This window comes from Mercenaria mercenaria, chromosome 2 (assembly GCF_021730395.1).
Source record: "Mercenaria mercenaria strain notata chromosome 2, MADL_Memer_1, whole genome shotgun sequence".
NCBI lineage: Eukaryota > Metazoa > Mollusca > Bivalvia > Venerida > Veneridae > Mercenaria > Mercenaria mercenaria.
This window is the reverse complement of record NC_069362.1, coordinates 108,878,605-108,902,637: the sequence shown is the minus strand read 5'-3', so window position 1 is coordinate 108,902,637 and position 24,033 is coordinate 108,878,605. Positions and strand designations below refer to the sequence as shown.

At 34.2% G+C, this 24,033-nt stretch overlaps 1 protein-coding gene across 1 annotated transcript; it reads right to left on the bottom strand.

Moving 5' to 3' along the window:
- Positions 1 to 2,761: 2,761 nt before the first annotated feature.
- On the bottom strand, positions 2,762 to 22,861 carry LOC123564874 (uncharacterized). The gene is made up of 16 exons (XM_053537512.1): positions 22,756 to 22,861; positions 20,757 to 20,906; positions 19,744 to 19,945; positions 18,071 to 18,236; positions 17,258 to 17,461; positions 16,587 to 16,854; positions 15,120 to 15,193; positions 14,653 to 14,772; positions 13,443 to 13,608; positions 12,820 to 12,977; positions 12,238 to 12,448; positions 11,476 to 11,680; positions 10,653 to 10,935; positions 8,595 to 8,743; positions 6,808 to 7,012; positions 2,762 to 5,595 (listed from the first exon to the last, which is right to left on the bottom strand). The coding sequence occupies exons 2-16, from the start codon at positions 20,878 to 20,880 to the stop codon at positions 5,344 to 5,346; spliced, it is 2,787 nt and encodes a 928-aa protein (XP_053393487.1). The 5' UTR covers positions 20,881 to 20,906; positions 22,756 to 22,861; the 3' UTR covers positions 2,762 to 5,343.
- Positions 22,862 to 24,033: the final 1,172 nt, after the last annotated feature.

The following is a 24,033-nucleotide window of genomic DNA, read 5'->3' as shown; positions in this document are numbered from 1 at the left end:
GCGGTTGTGGTTGAGCTCTTACCTGTCTGTTTGGGATACGACGGTGAAGTCTCCCTCTTACACCACGTGGCATATTTTAATAACGTTGCAATTAACAAAAAGAATTGTAGACGTGTAACTGCTAGAAGCTAGTGTACTTGTCGAATGTAGTTTCTCAACTGAAAAGATTGCACGTGAATTGGATTTACTTGATTGCATGCCTGGTTCCCGTTTCTGTTTGTATAAAGTAGCATTGTATAAACCGGGAAACAAATCTGAATTTGCGGCCAGCCGGGCGTGAATAAGCTGACCGCTTGACCGCATATCTCGGTATATTTCTCCAAAAATAAACGGAATTATTTTTATGCAAAATAATTTTTATTATTGTGCTCCTCTTTGAAGAAGTGGGGTATTGCTTTGCAGCTGTCGGTCGGTCGGTCGGTCCATCGGTAGAGCAAATAGTTTCCGCCCAATAACTTTAGATCCACTTGACCCAGAACATTAAAACTTGGTAGCATTATTGGGCTTATGAAGTAGATGACCCCTATTTTAGGCCAAAGGTCAAGGTCACAGGGACCTGAACCTCGAAAACTGTTTCTGCTTAATAACTTGAGAACTGCTGCACCAAGTATCTTCAAGCTTAAAAGTGTGATTGGGCTTATGAATTAGGTGACCGGCCTTAGATGACCCCCATTGTTTTAGTGGTCAATAGGTCAAGGTCACAGGGACCTGAACATTGAAAACAGGTTTCCGCTCAATAACTTGATAACCACTCGATCCAGAATCTTCAATCTTGATAGCATAGATTGGGGCGTATGAAGTAGATGATCCCTATTGTTTTTGTGGTCAGTAAGACAAAGGTCAAGGTCACAGGGGCCTGAACATTGAAAACCATTTCCACTCAATATCATGAGAACCAAGCATGATTGGGCTTATGAAGTTGATGACTTCTTCTGTTTTAGTGGTTAGTAAGTCAAAGGTCAAGGTCAGTCATTACGTGACTGAAAGTGAGATGTTTTACAAACAGCTGTTGTATATTTGAGTATAATCAATTTCTTTTAATTGGTTACTTCATTAATATGTTGGAATTATAAAGATTTTAAAACAATTTAAGGGCAATAACTCTCAGGTTACTCAGATATCCTGATGAAAATTGCACGTGCATGACCACACTATGCTGCTGTTTATTTAATTTCAATATGTTGCATTTCTATCTGTTGGCTTCTTCATTATATAGGTATTAGTGCTTTGTGGAACAATTAAAGGTCAACAAATTATGAAGGTATTCTGACAATCTGTATGTGCACGATTCCCCTACATTAATGTATATTTGTATTAGGTTTCATGAAGATCTGTCAATGGGTATCTTTGTTATGTGGGAATTTGTCAAAAAAATTTAACTGGCAATAACTGCAGTTGCTGAAGAGATCCTGATAAAATATGCGCATGCACCTTTCCCCCCCCCCCCCATCCCCCCTTTAGCGATCTATATTTGTCTTCAGTTTCATGAAGAGCCATCCACAGATTACTTCGTTAAGTGGTAATTTGTGGATTTTAAAATAATTTAAGAGCAACAATTGTTAAGTTACAGAAGAGATCCTTACAACAGTTGCCTGTGCACCAGTGCCCTATGGTGATCTACATCTGTGTAAAGTTTCATGAAGTTCCATATATAGGTTTCATAGATACAGTCAAAAATCCCTATTTTTTGCCAAATCAATTGGGGGGAAACTCGGCAGCTTTTACTGGGACAAGGGGGATAACACTATACAAGAGCAAAGCTCATTAGCTAATTAATAATTACTTGAGGTTTGATGATACTACCTAAAATGCTTCTTGAATTATAAGCGTTTTAAATTTTGGAAGAACGTACAGCTGGATGGACATCGCCAAAATTATATTCCTCTGCCTTCAGAAGGGAGTGGGGAAAGGGTGATAAGATAAATCTATTAATAGGTCCTTGTAAAACTTGGTTTGATTTAGACTGTTTTGACAGTTAATGAAATTGGAAAGACCCCTCAATCCTTTTAGCACCTGCTTAAGCGGAAGTCTATTATAACTGATATATTGAAGGAATTCCAAAATTCTCAAGGACCAAAACAAAAAAACATTCAGTCCAAGTATAGTTCTTTTTTTTCTTTTTTTTTTTTTTTTTTGGATTTAACGTCGCACCGACACATGATAGGTCATATGGCGACTTTCCAGCTTTAGTGGTGGAGGAAGACCCCAGGTGCCCCTCCGTGCATTATTTCATCACGAGCGGGCACCTGGGTAGAACCACCGACCTTCCGTAAGCCAGCTGGATGGCTTCCTCACATGAAGAATTCAACGCCCCGAGTTCTGGTGCCATATGAGGTATTGGTGTATCCTTTGATCCAATTGATGGTATACACCTTTACCAATGTTGCCAACACTCCTCTTTTATGTGTAGACACCTCTGTAGTAGACACCTATCTAATGTAATCAAAAACTAATTTTCATGTTTTTGCAATAACGTTACAAAACTTCGAGCATGGACTGAGAAGGGGGAATCCAACTTAATACAGGGCCAGTCAACTGACTGATTTAAGTTTAATTACGGTCCATCCGCCCTTTCAGATACAATGAAGCATATATATGCCACGTAGAGTATAGACCACGTAGGGCCAGTCAAAGAATTTCAGTGGGTTTTTATCCAGGCACTAATTAAACAACTGCAGGACTGGTCCTCTCCAGATTAGAGGCCTGAGACAAGTCTGCAGAATTTACACAATGACTATTTCAAAAATATTGAAACTCACAATAACACTTTATATCTCCAATTTATTTTCAGTCTTAATGTACAGTTATATATATTTATAGTGTAAGACAATTCTATCACAGATATACAACACAATACTGACCCAGGCATTCAGTATCCTCCAGCTTTGATCTACAAACACTGGTTGTCTCATTCAACAAAATTTCTAAATTCAAATAATATATTGTTTATTATATGCAACATCTTTGATTATAGGTTTGATAATCTTTCTAGTGGTTTTACTTACTCTTAACTTAATACTTGGGATCAGCACTTCACAAATTCAAACAAAAAGTAAAACTAATCTTACTTGCAACATTTACAACTATTTTCTGTAAAAGGATCATTTACGCTTGCAAAATTTATAAATTGTGTCTGGGTGTGATAACTTTTTCTGCATCTGAACTAGATTTATATTGAATGAATAAACCAGTGTTGCAGTCCAAATGATTACCATAACAAAAATACACTTAAATAATGATGAAAACAGAAATAATTCAATTTGAACCCTGTTTTTATATTCTGATGTTTTTTTCCCCTTGTTTCAATATTGTTACTTACTACTTCAGTAGATCTGAAGAGTATAAGATCAGTAGCAATTCCAGGTTTTCACTTGTCTCTTAGTAAAAGACAACAGAAAGACACATTTTGATGTTTTATGTGTATTTTGTCATTACAAATCCTGGTAAATTGTAAAAAAATCTCTTAAAAATATGGTTTTCATCAGTCTTTAACCTTTAGCCTGCTGGCGGCAAGTGATTCTGCCTTTGCGGCCAGTGCAGACCAAGATCAGCCTGCACTGTTCGCTTAGTGATTCAGTCAGTAAATTTTCAGTGAACACCCCTTTGAATAAGAAGTGGTACTGACCAAATTGAATGGTGGATTAGTCCATTTTAAAAATCTAGCAGGGTAAAAGTTAAGACAAAAGGGTTTAGGCATCAGTCACAGTGTGTCCCTATAATTGCATAGGATATGATTATGCTGTGTATATATTTAGCTTTTTAAATAAATAAAAGCAACAGTATCATCATAAGCTAAATTAAGAATTTGCTTTATACAAAGTTACTTGTACATCACAAAAAATAACATTAAACAAATACTATTAGTAAAACTCTGTTAATACTGACATACGGACATGGACCGCTAGACATAATACTATCTGTAGACATAAATTCTTTGACACTCTTTCTATGTAGACATAACAACATAATACTTTCAACATAATGATATGACATAACAAAATCTCTGTTATATAACATAACTTTTATACACTAGTTTAAATAAAACAAGATTCTGGATTAAAAAAAAAGCCTTCATTTTTAACAAGTTTTCTGTAAACTCTGTTACATTTTATACATTTAATGGCATAACATCCCAGAAATTCAAATGTAAGAACTTTAATACTCATGCATAGATGCATAAAAAATCATTTTTTGTCAGATTTTGTACCATAATAATAATATTTGTGCAGGTACTTAAAGGAGTTACGATTGTATGATTCACATGCATTATGGTTAATGAAAACTAATGAAATGACTGTTTTGATTTTTATACAGCTTCATGTTAAAATATGTAAAAAAAATCTTAATACTTTTAAAACAGCAGTAAAATATAACAGCTTTGAAATACTTTTCAAGTTGTAAGATAAAAAACATAATTAACAAATATAAAAAGTAACATGAAAAAAAATATTTTCATAAAAAGTAGGCTCCAAGGCTATGAAAATGCTCGTTTAAAAATCAAATTTCCAATTTGGCTCCAGAATTTTGCCCTACATTATAAAACTGTTTTGGAACCAGTCTCAAAATTTCAGCATCAGACTGGTTAATTTTTAGCTTGGTCTTGAAACTGACCAATGGCAAGGCTGTATTCTTAGCCTGGTCTCAAATCTCTATTTTATAGTTTTAGAAACTTTACAGTAACATATGAAATCTGCATGACTAAAATATCCAAGAAATATCAACAATAAAGAAGAAAATGTAAATGTTTCAAATGTTTTTGATTAATACACACTCGTACTGGTTTCTGTGTAAAATTAACTGCATAAATACATGTATATTATTCAAAGTATGCAAAAGAGGATTTTGTCAAACCACAGACGTAACTTAATAAAATATATATTGTCACTATTAAGATGCAGGTTTGCAAAACAAAAATGGCCATGATCATGCAGACATTTGACAGCTCATTATTAAAGCCATATTTAACAATAGGTAAATATGTGTCAATTTACTTTTAAACAATTCAATAAGCTGCAATGTGTTATGGCAAACTTACTTACTTCCGCCAAAGCCTGCATGGGCGCATTTCATTGACACTTTTTTGATTATTCAACAAAGATAAAAGCAAAAATAACAATTTTTTGTTTTCTTAGGGACAAAGTATGATAATATGCATTTGTACACAAAGACAAATCAGTTTCTGAATATTCTGAAAAATCACTCATAATGATTAATAAAACGCTTTAATGAAAATGAAAAACATTAAAGCTTACTAAATTTTATTTTAACATACTATTTTTTTTGAGAGATGTAATGATGAGAAAGTGTCTTTGCATGAAATACAATAAACATTTTTTAACTCTTTTATGGTTTTCTCACTTCAAAATTTGCCAATTTATAGATCATATCACAAAATGCTATATAGCTGACGTCATCTTTTCCACCAATCTTTACATCAAACTGTTGCCAGAGCAGTTCAAAATCTTGCTGGCTTACTAGGCCTCCAAGTTCAAGCTCGGTAAGTACGCGTCTGAACTGTGACCTTGAAACTGTACCGTTGTGAACTCTGTCGTAATCTTCAAACAATGGAAATAATTGCATCTGGTGCTTCCGGACCTGAAATTTTTTATTTTTATTTGAATAAAAACAGGATACAATTAACAAAAATTGCAGATTTTTACTGGGTTTAGACGTTATTGGCAGCTACACATAGTTTTCAAAACACGTAATGAAAATATTTTCCTACAGAAACTATAGTACTTTTTCACTCATTTCATGTTCAGTAAAACACTGCTTGCCTCCAGCATCAACAGCTTACACATATCAGCTGACTTATGCAATTTATGTATTCCCAAGCCATTTTCCTTGTATTTTCTACATTTTGATTGATCCTTGATGACTCAAGCATTTCACTCATCCTCTGGGGGCTTTATATGATTAGTGTTTTACTGTATTTACAGTTTTGTTTTCACTTTCATTTCAATCTGCCCACTTAGCTCAATAGGGAGAGCGCAGATCTACGGATCGCAGGGTCGCGAGTTCGAGCTCTGGGCAAGGCGTATGTTCTCCGTAATGATTTGATAAAAGACATTGTGTCTGAAATCATTCGTCCTCCACTGCTGATTCATGTGGGGAAGTTGGCAGTTACTTGCTGAGAACAGGTATGTACTGGTACAGAATCCAGAAACACTGGTTAGGTTAACTGCCCGCCATAACATTTAACTGAAATACTGTTGAAAAATGGTGTTAAACCCAAAACAACCAACAAACCAACCTTTCATTTCAATCATTTGAATTTAGTCTGTGTTATGAATTTTTAAATTCTTTTTAAATCTTTCAAATGACCACTTTAATTTTTTTAGCAGTTGTTAGTTCTAAAAGACACCTGTCAGTTAAAATGATATTACACAGTCAAGAGAAACTGGTCTTGAGATCAACATAACTTCGAATATTTTATGCAAAAACAGCCAACAACATTTTTTTCCTGAAATAAACAACAACTACTTTAATAAGAATGTTGAAGAAAACATATTTATGTAGCCTGTAAAACGTTTTAGCTTGGTACAGTGCATTCAAACTGAGAATGGCTATGAATAACGAGAGCTGTCCGTAAGACAGCACACTCTACTTTCCTCAGTGCCTGACTCTGAATTTGAGCTTTGCCAGTAAAAGGGGCGAGTGCAATAGTTCTACTTTTTCTTCAAAAAGTCAAGCTGAAAAGGAACTGGTCAACCGATTAAAATCTTTCCAACATTTTTTTGGGCAATGTTACAATGCAAATCTGATAGCAATATTTTCAGGTTACTTTGAAAGATTAAATCAACACACCTTTTCACTTAGTCGTTCCATGCAGGATTTGAATCTGTTCTGCTGGTCGACAGGCAGTTTGTTCCTCTCCCATTCCTCTGGAGGTTTGAACTGTACAACATCCTCCAGGGGGCGCTTCTCCAACTCTTTAGTGGTGAAGATAGATTCAACCTCATCACAGAACTTCAGGTAGTCAACATAATCAATGTCTTGTGTAGACTGATATCTGTGTGTACAAACACAAAAGCAGTTAATACAATTACAGGGCTGTCATACTTCTGAAAAAATATCCTGACTGCATTTTTTTTTCCAGTTAATATTTGGATACAGATTTAAGTTCAACTATCTGACATATACCATACTAAAAGTTCAACTATTTGACAAACCATACTAAATGTTCAACTATTTGACAAACCATACTAAAAGTTCAACTATCTGACATACCATACTAAAAGTTCAACTATCTGACATACCATACTAAATGTTCAACTATTTGACATACCATACTAAAAGTTCAACTATCTGACATACCATACTAAAAGTTCAACTATCTGACATACCATACTAAATGTTCAACTATCTGACATACCACACTAAAAGTTCAACTATCTGACATACCATACTAAATGTTCAACTATTTGACAAACCATACTAAATGTTCAACTATCTGACATACCACACTAAAAGTTCAACTATCTGACATACCATACTAAAAGTTCAACTATCTGACATACCATACTAAAAGTTCAACTATCTGACATACCATACTAAAAGTTCGACTATTTGACATACCATACTAAAAGTTCAACTATTTGACAAACCATACTAAATGTTCAACTATTTGACATACCATACTAAAAGTTCAACTATCTGACAAACCATACTAAAAGTTCAACTATCTGACATACCATACTAAATGTTCAACTATTTGACATACCATACTAAAAGTTCAACTATCTGACAAACCATACTAAAAGTTCAACTATCTGACATACCATACTAAATGTTCAACTATTTGACATACCATACTAAAAGTTCAACTATCTGACAAACCATACTAAAAGTTCAACTATCTGACATACCATACTAAAAGTTCAACTATCTGACAAACCATACTAAAAGTTCAACTATCTGACATACCATACTAAAAGTTCAACTATCTGACATACCATACTAAATGTTCAACTATTTGACATACCATACTAAATGTTCAACTATTTGACATACCATACTAAACTTGTCATTGACTGAAAGCAATGGTGGTAAAGGTTCAATTTCTCCTTATTGTTTTTCCTTATTTGATTTCCTAATTGCCTGCATGCCTGGTATTCTTTGAAATACTGATTTGAATGTACTAGTAATTAGATAATTACTTACTCGATGATTTGCATTACATCATTTTTATTCAACATGTTTAAGAAGTTCAATACAAAAAGACATAAATGTAAGATTCTTCTATATTAACACATGTAAGCTTGTTTTGCTAAATTTCTTCTTTTTTTAACTGGTTATAATGAAGTAAACTGGACTAGTGTCCTCTACACTTGAACAACGTTAATGTTAAAATGTCATTACATAGTATAATTCCAAAAATATGATGTGGTGTTCAATTTCACACCCATGATGTCAAATATGTGCTAAAAAGATCATGTCCTTTTTATGCTAAGAAATGTTGGTATAATATCTCAGCTATAATGAAAGTTTCTGCTTTGTAATTTCAATATGAATGAAATGCATCAGAATAACAGAATTTTTGTGCAAGGTCCAGCTAATCTAGGTGATAAACAGAAATACCAAGAAAGCCATACCTATCTTCAAGGATGGACACCTCTGACTGCCGGAGCTCGAACCTGCATAAGTCTAGAGCTCTACGGAATGATGTTTTCAACATTCTTCCTGATCGTAACTTGTCATAATCTCTCATGAACTCCAGCACTCGCATCCTTTCTCGGCTTACCTGCAAAACAGAAATTGACAATCTGTATTTTTTTCATACTGAATGTGAATAACAATTTGAAACAATTGCTTTAGCAAGAAATATTAATACAGTTTCTGCCAGGTCTGGTCAGTCTACTAACAAACAGAACTGATTTGTGCATTCCATGTAAATTATTGAAGGGAAAAAAAAAAGATTTGTAAAAATAGATAAGAGAGCCATGATGATGCTATGCCGCTCACCAAAGTTCCACAGCTTAAGCTGGTATGTAAGAAACCTTTTCTGCTAAATCAGTTTGAAAACTGGCCTAGAGATTCTCAGGAGAGTTTCCAAGCTTTTCATAAAGCCATATTGGAAAAACTAGACCAAACTCTGGCAGCCATGTTTTCTTTTTCTGAGAAATCTAGATGGCTTTTCCCAACTGTGGTAGATGTTATGGTTTAAGAGGAGAATAATAATGTTTGAAGCAAGGATTTCAATGAATGATAAGAAGCAACAGATTAACCTTTAAACGGTATGGATTATTATTTATCCATAAGCATTTGCGAACACCTGTTTCATCAACTTGATTCACTTAGCAACAGAGTACAATGCATACCTCCCCCCACCATTTTATTTTCAAATTCTTCCAAAAAATGTCGGAATCAATCTGTTTCATTTACAGTGGTTTTTGCAACTTTTCGAGGTAATTGCCTTTCATGTAAGTGAAAGAAACAAAGCATTTAGCTGAAATGGACACCAATTTTCATATTTTTTTTAAACAGAGTGAATTGTGCTACAAAATACAAACATAAATAAAATTTACTTTCCAATAAAAGTGAAACGTCTTCCTTTTAATGATAGCATTGATTCAATAGCAAATGTACCACACTAAATGTCAGCAAGTTTTACCGATTCGGCTTGTATTGCCATTATGGCCAATACATTGTTATCTTGTGAAATCTCGCATTTCCTGACCGTTCGCATGTTACTTTTAAATTGAATAAATAGAAAGCTTCAAATCTTTTCATCAAAGTCCTTGCTTGAAGACTTTTTGATTTTAGCTCTGGCAGAACAATTTGTACAAATATGGAACAGGACCACCCAAGGAACATCAAGGTCAAGTTTTAACAATTTCAAACTTACTATGGGTCTGAGTGAGCTAAAAGCATAGTATGACAATGGTATTTTAAAATTAATCTAAATGAAAAAAGAAGGTTAATAAAAATACCACATAACCAGAAAACACAAATATGTATCAATATTCTTTTTTGATATCTGCATATAGTTTTTTTTTCAAATGACAAAATGTTAATATGTTTATTTTGAATATTGGAGAGAGATATATTATGTGGTATTTTCCATGTTAGAAACTGGTTAAAAAGAAAGAGCCAAACTTTCATACTTTGTCTAATGGATGGTCTTACAAGGAAGTCATTTGAGCCACGCCATGAGAAAACCAATATAATGCGTTTGCGACCAGCATGGATCCAGACCAGCCTGCGCATCCACGCAATCTGGTCAGGATCCATGCTGTTCGCTTTCAAAGCCTATTGCAATTAGAGAAACTGTTAGCAAACAGCATGGATCCTGACCAGGCTGTGTGGATGTGCAGGCTGGTCTGGATCTATGCTGGTCACAAATGCACTATGTTGGTTTTCTCATGACGCAGCTCATTTTATCTTCAAATTTGTTTTAAGTCAGACTAAAGCTGCCTGGTATTTAGATTCTATGGTGACCAATAGAAAACCAAGAGGTGTGCCCGCCTGCCATTTTAAGGCACAAACTCCTGGGTAGAACCTCATTCTTCAATAAACATTCTCAGCTGAAAGATTTCTACATCCTAAGTAGGATTTCATACAACATTGTGGTCAGTGGTTTTAAGTGAGTGACTTTAATCACTTCGCTACAAAAGCCTTATCTTCAAAACATGTGGAATATTTCCTCCAACCTTTGTTTTCACTTTCAGTAGAATGCTCTCAAGGTCTTTTTGAGCATTTAACTCTGGCAGTGTTTTCTTTGCATTTGTATTTCTGAGCTCCTCAAGTCTAGATCTGTACATGAACTGTGGCGGTTCCTCTGGCATGAGCTCTGACAGGAAAGCCAAATAGTTAAAGCCTGTGTCGTTATGGAATTTTGCTTCCAAGGCAATCATTTCCGGCTCTGTACAATGAAGCTCCAGCATTGTTAAGCACTGACGGAACTGTGACATGGTCACATGACCATTATTATGCCTGAAAGCATAGATTGTTTGCATGTTTTAATTAATTACAATTATGCTTATGAAAATCTATCATAAAACTGAAACACTTCTAGCATAAAACTGCCATTATTTCCATTTTCAGGTGTAGTTTTAACAGGAGAAGAGACGTGTGTTAAGGATACCGCATGCTGTTAACACACCTTGAAGGTTTTTATATATGCACATTCTACAGTGAAATGTAAAGGCATAAAGGTCCTTTAATGCATGCCGGTAGTTAAAAACAAATTTAAATGGAAATGAGCACATGTCAACATTATTTTATGCTAGAGCAGAGATAAGCATGTTTGTTTCCCCGTTACAGAATCTGCAGAATCCCTCGGGATATGTTGGTGCCCTCGCCCGAGAAAAAACACCCCTGTAGTCTGTATACTATACACAAAAACAATGACATTTACTATTTTTTGTATTACAATGAAGTTGCTGCCTATTTCAAAACAATCTTTTTATGATTTTAGATTTTGAGGCATGTCCTTTTTAGTTATAACTTAGAGAAATTTGTTCCAATACTTACCTGTCGAAGTCCTGAAATACAGGTTTAGCTAGCACTCTTCTCTGTTCAGTCCTTTGTCTAAGGCGGTCCATTGTTGCATTATACAGTGACATATGGTCTTCTGAAGCATTTTCCCAGTTCACGGTTCCTGGCTTTGGTACTCTGAATATCTCCTGAGGTGGTACTCTGGTCTCCGGGTCCTTTTCAAGGTTTGGTTGAGTAAACACTAAAAAATATAAATTTGACAACAGCTGACAACCTGGCAGACTTCAAGGAACTGGTCTTTCTATCTCTCAGGAAAACTTCAAGATTTTCATGACTTTCTGATTATAGATACCAGTTGTAATTCAAATTTTCCTAAAATAATTTGAGAATAGTTTATATCACATGTTATTGTACTCCTCTTACTTGTTGACTTATTTTAGCGCTATAACTTACCGGTATCTCATTTTTACAGCAATTTATAACATTTCTACAGACCTTATATACCGTCTATTGGGAGCTTTTGAACACAGTGAAATTGGAGCGTCATAACTCTCTGGTCTTTACTAACATCCAGTTATGATTTCATTAATTCAACTCTTGTCATGCTGGACACGATTGAGTCTGCCTTTGCGACCAGTGTAGATCATAGTGCAGTCTGATCATGATCTGCACTGTTCACCATTCAGTCAGTATCTTTTTGGTAAGCACCCCTTTTAACAGTTAATGATACTGCCCAAATTGAAAGATGGCCAAGTTCATTATAGAAATTTAGCAGGGTAAAGGTTAATCAAGTCTTACCTGTTTCAACATCCCAGAGGAACCTTGTCCACAGAGCTTGGTCCTCTTTCTGTGGGTTTGTGTACACATCACACAGAAGTTTGTATTGACCCTCAGTCATATCATGTGAGCCTAACTTACTCATTCCCAACAGGCCCAGGCCTCGTCTGAACTGTGATTTACTAATCGACCCACTTCGCAGGGGATCGTAATCTTCAAAGAACTCGCCAACCTTGAGAAAGAAAGAAAAAAAATATGTTTACTATTTTCCACATTCTTTTAAAAACCATTACTTTCAGTACACTCCATTTTTAACAGATTTTGAGTGGTTACTTCAACAAAAAGGAAATACTTCAACAAAAAGGAAATACTAAAATTTACAAAAGAAAACAAAGACATTTCTAAAGTGAAAATAGAAAACACTACAGAAAATTTAGGGTAGAAATAAAATTTTGCAAGATTCCTTTGTTTTGTCTAACATTATACCATACACATATGTATTTCCAAGAGAATTTTGAATATTTCTTTCACAAACTCGGAACAATGTTATGTTGTAATATTCATTATATCTACTTGTTCTGGATGTGAAAATAAAGCATTTACCCTTAATCTGTTTGTCAGGACAATATGTCTGATTCTTGACATCAAGTCCTCGTAACTAACGTTGCTGTCGGCAGCTGTTGCTACACGCTCCTTCACTGGTGTGTTTGTCCGGCCTTTCTGACTCAAGTCAGCATCATCCATTGTATGACCAACAAATTCTGGAGAAAAAACATTAAAAAAAGATATATTTTTACTCCACGTGTACCATGCGGTCTATTGTTTATATATGTAAAACATTAAAAGTAAAATGTCACTTTTTCTTTCAACTCAAACAAATGCTGGTTTGTTTTACTATAACAAAACAATTTCTGAAACAATTATGAAATTTTACTTGTATGTCTCTCAAAAACTCCTCCTTGTTATCTTTTGTGCCCAAGGTAAATTCTACACACTGACAGTTTGTCTCGATTTTGGAAATTATTTCACCATTTTACCAAAAGTTTTAGTTGTTTCATTAGGGAATATTGTTTTTATTAATTCCCTTGACATGAGTGACACTGAATTCATTCTAAACTTTGGAATATATAAAAATATCCATAATTTATGGATATAACCAGTTTTGTTCCTTTTGAACATTAAAGTTAAAAAAATCACTAGTGTTACTAACAACAACAACAACAAACCTTGATCAACTGCCTGTACAAAAGCTGGATAATTGACATCTCCAGTTGCTGGATCTTCAAACTTCCTCAACAATAATTTCAGATCCTCTGGTGACACATTCAGGGACAGGAAATGAAGAATTCGACCAAACTGTGTTGGTGTAACAACTCTTGTGTAAGAGACACCCTAAAATAATGGTAAAACAAGTTTAAATATAAAATATAAAGCTTATAATGAGCCGAGCCGTGAGAAAACCAACATAGTGGGTTTGCGACCAGCATGGATCCAGACCAGCCTGCGCATCCGCGCAGTCTGGTCAGGATCCATGCTGTTCGCTAACAGTTTCTCTAATTACTATAGGCTTTGAAAGTGAACAGCATGGATCCTGACCAGACTGCGCAGATGCGCAGGCTGGTCTGGATCCATGCTGGTCGCAAACCCACTATGTTGGTTTTCTCATGGCGTGGCTCATATATCAATTTCAAGTTGGTCAAAGAATTCAGGACATTTCCTTGAAAATTTTGTCAAACCCACTTAGCAAGTAAAGCATGTAAATCTACCATAACCTTAGTGTTATGGACACACCATGTAAATTATTGTAATGAAAATTGTACCTATCATAACACTAGTGTTATAGAGATATCATGTAAATTATTTTAATGTAAACAGTACCTATCATATTCTTAGTGTTATGGATACACCATGTAAATTATTGTAATGTAAACTGTACCTATCATAATCTTAGTGTTATGGATACACCAAGTAAACCATTCTAATGTGAATGGTACCCAATCATAAAACTGGTGTGATGGATACACCATGTAAATCAGTGTAGCCCTAGCCCTAAATTAGTGTAATGTAAATATTACCCGATCATAAACTTAGTGTCATTGATACACCATGTAAATCAGTGTAATGTAAATATAACCCAGTCATAATCTAAGTGTTATTGATACACCATGTAAATTAGTGTAATGTAAATATTTCCCAGTCATAAACTTAGTGTCATTGATACACCATGTAAATCAGTGTAATGTAAATATTTCCCAGTCATAAACTTAGTGTCATTGATACACCATGTAAATCAGTGTAATGTAAAATTGTAAATATTACCCAGTCATAAACTTAGTGTCATTGATACACCATGTAAATCAGTGTAATGTAAATATTACCCGGTCATAACCCAGTGTTATTTATACACCATGTAAATCAAGATAATGTAAACTATACCCTGTCATAGTCCTTGAAGTACGGGTACATCATGAGTCTCCGTCGCCGTACATTGTCTGAGATCTGGCTGATAATCTCCTGGATTCTCCTCTCCTCTGCCTCTGTTAGTGGCTTCAAACCCTGTAAATGTTAGAATTACATCAATCTAATAAGAACATCTACACTAATTCATTTTAGCTTGACACTGTAACCACACTGCCACTGCAATTTGAAGCTCTGTTTTTGGATTGAATAAATGTCAATCTCTGCCTGGTTGGGACTGAACATACACCTTATGGATCAGTGTATGATTTTTTTTTTGTTGGGTTTAACATCACATCTACATATTTCATATGAAGACTTAGGACAAGTGTATGATGCTCTCCCTACTGAGCTAGATAAACAGGGTAACACGTACAGTTGCAAAAAAAAACACATGTCCTCTATTTCTCTCTGGTTGAGAAGTTTATTTATAAAACACGACTCACTCTTGATAGTGCTCCTTTAACTGGTCGTACAACATTCTGCAGGGGTTTCTTTTCCAGATCAGGTATTGTGAATGCTGAAAATAAATATCTCAAACATTGTACATAAAACTGATTATTTATTTTCACAGCAAGAGAACTTTATTATACCCTTGCAGAAACCTAACATTTTAATCAAGGAGAGATTTAGTATCTGATTACACACTTAACGAAAATGTGCATAAATCTCAGTACTTGTACACACTGTTAAACTGGCTTTAGCAGCCACTTGTATTAAACAGCCACTTTTTTTAAGCAGCCAATCAGCTTAACTCCCAAAACAGACATTTTGTTCCAATTTAAACTTGTCATAAACAGCCACTTGCCTTAAGCAACCAGACGGAGTCACTCCCTTGACCGGCTGCTTAGCACAGGTTTAACTGTAGACAATTAATCTCCAGGAAAGAAACTTAACGAAGAACTTAACAAGACCAATATAACCGTATTTAGACATTGATCTGTTTAATATAAATTCAAGTTCTTGTACATAAAAAATAATCTTGAAGAAAGTTCAGTCAAAAATTTGAGAAAAAAAAGCACGACTAACTTCCCCTTGAAAGTGCATGGTATTTATATTTGTATTTCAGCTATAATTTTGGAAATTTGGTAGTTTCCTTTTATTTTGAAATAACAAAATGACTGGCAAATTATGTTCTATTCCAATACGAATACATGCAGTATTAACTTTTATTATTACCTCCCTTTAAAGAGAAAATATTTAACAGAATTTTCTGTTTTGCAGATGCATTTGATATCACCTGGTTCTTGTGAATTTCAACAGTTTTCAGACTTCAGAATTCATTCAAGTTTGTCTATCTTGAAATGAGTTAGAGAGGTGGTAAAATGTTTGAAAAGTTGTCCCTGTACTAAAATCAGGTAGAACCTTCTTAAGAAACTAACTGGTTAACATATCATAACTTTTCTCCTAGTTCCGAGAATATCTACAAAGGGAAATAAAATTTTGTTACATGTTCATCCCCTTTTCAATGAAATCCTTGACCACAATGACTAGTAAAAAATCTAGTCAAACACCTTCAGGTTTTACCAGAATCAAATTTGGAAAAAAATATATAGAAAATGCACATTTGTTTCAGTTTAAGGTCAAAATTTCTTTTACCAGATGCAATATTTTCATCAAATGGTGAAGAGTAAAAATGTAAGATCTGGTATTCACATCTAAAATATTTTTATATTACATGCAAAACACACAGATTTTCTTTCTATTTCATGTTTTTCAATGGTTTTAACTAAATTTTGTACACAAGATATTTTTCAGCCAATGAAAACTATTTTTGCTATTTTTCATTATTAAAATATCTAACGTGTCTCACTCAAATATCTCAATAATTCAGCGAAAAATGGGTAATAAACCAGGATTATTTTTATGTATTTCAAGCTCATTTATATAAGTTATCTATCTTTTGTAAATACCATTTTCCATTATATCGCAAAACTCCTTATATTTCACTCGTCCATCTGGTTGCCGGTAATATTCAACAATCTTTTGTATTTCAGCTCTAGATAGCTGAGCCTCCTTGCCAACTGCCAAGGCCAGACCACATACAAATTGGTTTTCTGTTATAATCCCGCTGCGAAGTTTGTCGTGATCTTTGAAAAACTCTGTAGTTCTGATTCCGTTCTTGAATACTGCCATGCGTATCTTGTCAAATATTGTGTTCAGATCTGGGTCAGGGGTTAGCTGCAAGAAAAAACAGATTTCTTTTTTAAATATTTTTTTAGTATGGAACATGAAATATATAAAACACCATCAATATGTTTCAGCATATGTCATGTTGACATATGTCAGCATATGTTTCTGATGGAGAAAATACTTTGAAAACTTTTTACATGTGCAATAGCTTCATCTGTTTAGATTACAAAACTTTGAGATATGAAAATGGCATTACCTACTAAAATAATATATTAAACTGCTGCATTAGAAAAAAAATCACTGACTTATGTATTTGTGCACATCAGAAGTACTAGATAGTTAAAAACACTCACTGTTCTTAAAATTCTTGTTGTCAATCATGTGTTCTCTTTCAACTTGTCTGATATCAATTTAACAAGAACATAATATGTATTCCTATATAAAAACATACCATTACACGTGTATTATCAACTTGTGTACATGGAGCCTCAATCAACTCCTTGTCTTTGGCCATTTGTTCCCCGATGGCTACAATATCATGGTGAAGGTTGAGATAGTTGAGAAGACCTGGTCGATCAGGATCGCGGTACTTCTGTACTAAAATTGTCATGTCGGCCTCACTGACATCAGGGGGACCAGGGAAAGTGCGATAAAACTGAAAGAACATAAAAACATTTAACATTGCAATAGTTTAAACACTTTTTCAAAATCACTGCTCAAAATGTTGTTTTCTTGACACTATAACCTAAACTCACTTTGTGATAATATTTTTTATCTACTGTGAAAAAATTTAACTTCCTATCAATTTGCAAAACCGGTATTTTGTTAGGATATGAATTTGTGGATTTCAACGATCAGGAGATATGGCAGAATCCATCAGTTGTGACAGACAGATGGACAGACTATCATTGGACAGACAAATGGAAAAAATATAGCATTAATGTCCTCCATATTGTCTTCTACCTAAGTACCATGAAAAAATCTCTTGTACTTTCCTTTAAGTCAACACAAAATCCACTTTTTGTCATATTCTTAAATAACTATTTGTTGCCATAGCAACAACATAAAATAAAAAGGTGTGCACAGTTTCCATATTTCCACCATTTCATGTACCAAGATTCAAAAAGGATACTTTTAGTTATCGCAGGATCCTGTGTCACTGATAGACTGATAGACAAGGGCAAACCATGAGTGCTCTCTAGTGAAACACAAGTATGGGACTGAAAAAATTACTCCACCCTGGCTTTATATATAAAATGCTCACCTGACTTTCAGTAACGACACCCATATGATGCCTGTCAAAATCCTCGTAGCATGTTCGCAGATTGATACCATGGTAGCTGTAGAATTGTTCTATGTGCTGTAGGAGCTTAATCAATCTTCTTTCCGCCCCTGGACTCATCGGCCGTACAGTTCTCAATGTTCCAAGACTAAAAAAGTGATTTTTTTTCTTAACGAAAATCATGCTAAATAAAATTGACCCAGCTCTTACACTTATTTATTTGTTACTCAATTAACATAATGTGGTATTAATGAATACCTTATAAGATACTATCACTGGTTGAAGGTGCAGATGGGAATCTCTGGCTCAAGGGTAACTGTTTAGACAGTAACAAGGCTCTACTGAGCTCAGTAACCATGTAAACTGTAACCAGAGAGCTGGATATTCTCATCCACACATACAACCAGTGATAGAATCTTTTTCTTGTGTCATATTCAACAAATAACAGTAAAAATCAAATCATCAAACAAATGACTTTCTTATAGCAGTGCTTATATATCACCTGCAGTGTAACATTACGTTTCTTCATAAAACAATGTGTTTTGGAATCAAAAAATATATATTATTTAAAGGAATAAAAAGGAACTATCAAGGTGTTTCATTTTTGTCCAGTTTTACTTAAAAAATAATAAACACTGCACATAGTCTTTAGATATAGTTGGTTAAACTAGGGCGACATCTTACAACCCTGAGGCTGTAAGATGGGATTTTCCAGCTAGAAACTCAGTCCAGGATGTAAGATACAGCTGTGTTGTACAGAGTTGTTTTATGCATCATAGCTTTGAGGTAGTTTTGTGGGCTTATATGAAAACTGAATCAATTTCCAAGTCCAAAAAGGGCCTAATTCAGCCACAATACTTGACAGAGTTATGTACTCTTGCTTACAGGTAGAGACTCTTATAATAAACAAGTGATAAAAGTTCCAAAGCCACAAGTCAGACAGTTTACATAAAATATGAACTGGTACGAAAAACTTAACCAAGATTTCTAAGTTAAAAGGGACCACAGTTCAGATAAAATGCTTGACAGAGCTATGAAACTAAAACTGGACACGGTGATGGTACACAAGTGTTGAAAGTTTCAAAGCCACATGTAAGAAGGTTTTGTCAAAATGTGGACTGGTACGAAAACTAAACCAAGGTGTGACGCCAACGCCGTTGTGAGTAGTACAGCTCTACTTATTCTTTGTATAGTCAAGCTAAAAATGATTTTATTTCTATATGCTGGTACAGGTGTAATAGGTCCATGCATTATTCTATGTTATCCAGAAAAAAAATGTTACGCCATTACTTCCTGTTTATCAAATGTGCAGGACTACCTTAAACTGTCTACAAAAAAAGATAACAATACTGTCTGCTGGTAAAACTTTAAAATTATAGAATTATATAACTTGTATCTTTCAATCATGTGAAGATAAACATATCTGACAGCAGACATAGTTTGTTTTTTTGCACCTTTCATGATATAATGTCTTTAACAAGAATGTACTTTAGTAAGTTTGCAATTTTTTGAGCAAATTCTGTACTAAAAAAATCAAACTACCATACAATATGAGATTCATCACCTTTCCAGACACTGAAGTAAAACGCCAAAATCAAACCACATAATATAGTACAGGAAATGTCAAGTATGACAACACATCAATGTAAACTTACAACTCTTGTGGTACAATCTTTTGTGACTCAGGATTTTTTGCGAGATCTCTTGCATTAAAATTTTGGTCAATGATATCACAGAACAGCTTGTAATTGATCTGTCCATTCCCTTTAAGATCATAGTTCGTTTTCACTAATTCCTCCTGGGCTGGTGTGAGCTGCAACCCCAATGTCTGCCATAAACATCTTGAAAACTGTGGTGCTAAAATAAAAAAACTTATTTTGTAAAATCTTACACTAAAGAAATAATATTGTACATTATATCAGGATACTGTGAAATAATTTGATTCCAATGAAATGAATTTCATGGTTTAACCCTTACCCTGCTAAATTTCTATAATGAACTTGTCCACCTTTCAGTTTGGACAGTACCATTAACTGTTAAAAGGGGTGCTTACCAAAAAAAGTACTGACTGAACAGCAACACAGCGTACAAACTGATCTGATATTTTGTTTGGTCTCTTGGCTACTGATTTATAGAATTTATTCATTTGACTAAAAAGACAATGTACAAACGTAATCTTAATAAAGTTAAAATACGACATTGGTTCATAATATAAATATGCTTTTATATCTGTATATTAAAATAAAACTGCATGCACCTAGTAAATCCATCTTTAAAAGACAGGACAGCTAGTTTTATGCACCTAGTAAATCCATCTTTAAAAGACAGGACAGCTAGTTTTCAACTGTTTTCAAAACTTGCTGTCTTACTGTTTTACCCTTTTATTTTTCTACCTAGCTTATTGTTGTAATAACTGAATACCAAAGAGAAATAAAAATATATGATTAAAACTCTCTGTTAAAATAATGAAATGCTACATTGTAGTACTTCTGAATTTTAATTCATTTATCAAAATCTTTTTCCATGATTTTTAACTGGCATGACATAAATTTTAAACTATATGGACCAAAAACCCTATATCAGCAACTTGCCGTTTACTGGGTACTGCTATTTATTGTCACTAAATTCCCTGACTCCTACAAGTAAGGCTATCACATACATAATGTACCTGTTACAAAACCAGATCGTAGTTTGTCGAAATCTTGGAAAAATTCTGTAACTCTGATTCTCTTGGTTTGCGCCAAAGTTCTTATAGAATTATGGAAGTTGTCTATTGCTGCTGTTGCAGCCATTCTGCTTCTTGCCTATGATTTGATCTCTGGAACAAAAAAGATGTCAAAATTAATACACATTTTATGGTGAATATCAACTGTATATAATTATGAAAATTACAGCACAAGTCAGTTGCAATATCTGGGAAAAGTACATCTTAATTTTAGGTTTCTCATAAATGACCCTAAATGCATATTTTGCTCTTTTAGGCATTATTATTAGATGATGTATAAACAGCAGTTGACACATGAACTGGTAAGAGAGCATTATGATGTAAATTATGATATCAAATTGCCACATGATGTCTAGTTCATTACCACTTGCATACATGGAGTCATACAGTCATGTAAGTCTGAAAACAATCACAGCCTTCTTGTGGTTTATCATCTAATTTACCAGGGTTCATCTGATGATTCAGATGCTTAGATATTTAACTACTCAGGCTAACGCCCTCATTGTTCAATTCCTATGCATCAGTCTAAGTACTAGTTCCGCTTTAGTATCGGGATCGCTCAATCTATGATCTGATATTTTATAGTTGCCAACCCTCTAAGCCTTACCTGTATCTGCATTTTACTGTTAGGAAATTGAATACATTCAAAAATAAAAAAAGTCACAAAATACTAGTTAGAATTAATTGCTCCAATAAATTAAATATCAATATTCTTGTAGAAACTTCAAATGAGTTGAAAATATAACTCATAATTTTAAATATTAAGAGACTTAAATTTAAATCTTCGGAATTTGTTGTGAACAGGTGCGAGGTTAAATATCTACCCTTGCACTGGTTTCAATACACAGTGGAAAATTGATAACACAAAATATACATTTAAAAAAGGTCAGTGGTGCAATTTCATGTTTTAATTTCAACAAAAATTCATGATCAGAGATGTAGTCTTAACAAATACATTGTACACTGATTCCAGAAAACATTCCCAATGGATTTCATTGGGGATTTCCAAACAGAAATATGCAGAATAAGTTTAGACTTTATATCACAGGAAAGCGGCAGTCAAAATTTATCACCCTATCCAAAAACGTCTGATTATTTGGACTACATCAGAACTATGAACAGTCATAAATATGGGGACAAACCATTCGGAGGCCTTGACTATTTGATAATCAAAATTCAACAGTTTTTTCTCAAAGCCAGGTAAAACATGTCATTGTAAAAAATGGAAAGCTAGATTTCATCAAATCTCCTGGATTTTCAACTGAAATCTCCTGGAAAATTGTCCACAGAACTTGACATGTATGGGACCTCTAGACAACCTGTATAGGGAATAATGAATAAGGTATTTTATGAGAGGAGACTGTAAATTGCTGTTAATATTTCATAGTAAATTTGATGATTAAAACAATAAGAGTAGTTTCCATTTTAGCGGTCCCCTCTGACTTTGACTTTATTTTAGGAGGGTTGTGTTTAAATTCTTGTTAAAATAACATAGCGTTGGAATGGGGCTAGTAGCACTAATAGAAAAAGCAGGGGTGAGGGGGCGGCAGCCCCCAAAGTAACGTGACGTCATGACATATTTCCGACCGGAGACCGCTAAACTGGAAGTGTCCCAACAATAAGAAAGGAGAGCAATTTTTTGAAATCATCACCTATTTTTTGTAGATAAATGAAAGTTTCCTCCATGCAAATAACATTAAAAGTATTCGTATTGATTACCGGACTTCTAGACGGGTTGTCTGCAGGTCCGGTAACCAGATCTCAATACTACAGGTGTAGAAACTAGAGGTCCGCAGCCGCTGCCATATCTAGATAGCAAAAAATCTAGACATTGGCCATATGTCAACGTGTAGATTTTACTAGAAGTGGTGCTACATATAATGCTAGTTAAGCGTGTAATGATAATCATGTGATTCATAATATTTCATCAGATTCTACTTACTTTTTAAATGAAATAATGCGCCAACTTCTTACCAACACGAAAAGTAGTGGTGTAGCTATGTTGCCTAGAAACGGACAACTTCCTGTTTTGAACTTCCTATAGCGAGACTATTCCCCCCCGTGAATATAAGTGATTAGGCCACTAAATATTTTCCATGGACACCTCCATTTCTACTTCCAATACTACCAGGTACTGGCCAACATCGACTATTCGATTAATTTGCCTTAGAGGTATGCGCGAGAAGAAGAAAAATAATTAAAAGTGAGTAGCCTATACTCGTATACAATGCAAAGTTAAAACAGAATTACTTAGGGTTCCAGAGAAAGTGCTTTGCCACTTGAGCCTTGGAATATGACTCCTTATGGTACTGGAAACGGCACGATGGAACTGGATAGTAGCTTTGGTGTCCAGATCTAACATTGTCCATACTTGATAATTGTACAATTCTTTCATATTTGCTTATCGCCACCATTTCATTTTCAATTTTGTAGAATATACAAAATCTAGCTTTTTTTCCTCGCCTTTCAAGTGATTTTAATTCAAGATATATTAACATATCACTTACACTGGATCTATTGCCATGTCTGTTCATTATATATCTCACTGCGTTGGACCTTTTCAATTTTATCTATATTATTTCGCTGATAGAGGTCCCACACTGAGCATACATAATCAAAAGTTGGTCGTACGAGACTTATACTATCTACTTTCCAGATTTTATTATATGCAAGCTGATCCAATATTTAAGTTTCTTTTCAAGAAGTCGATGGTCTTGTTTGCTTTATTACATATGTCATTAACACTGTCATTCCGTTTAAGGTCGTTTGATACATTACAACGCAAATATTTCACAGATGTTACATCTAGTTCTAGAATGTGCCTGCATATTGAAATTTCACAGTTGTTTTTCTTGATATTGAGGTTACGTTAATTAAATGCTCTCTCAAGAAAGAAAAACAAAATTATCCAATAAATATTGATTAGGTTAAATAAAGATCATGATTTATTATATGTACTAATATATACTAACCAAATGAGTAGTACAGTTCTCATATAAAAGGTTAGTTATCAGTCACTACTGACTTATGTCAACTAGAAAGTAACCGTGACAAAGCAAAAACGTAGTAGTAAGACCCTATAACAGGTAATTCAAAAGGAAACAGTATCGGCATGAACAAACAAATCTGACATATCCGTGCATTTCACAAATACTAAATGACGCTGATTGACAATGTGTTCATTTTACGCTTTACACTTTTAAATTTGAACATTAATGCA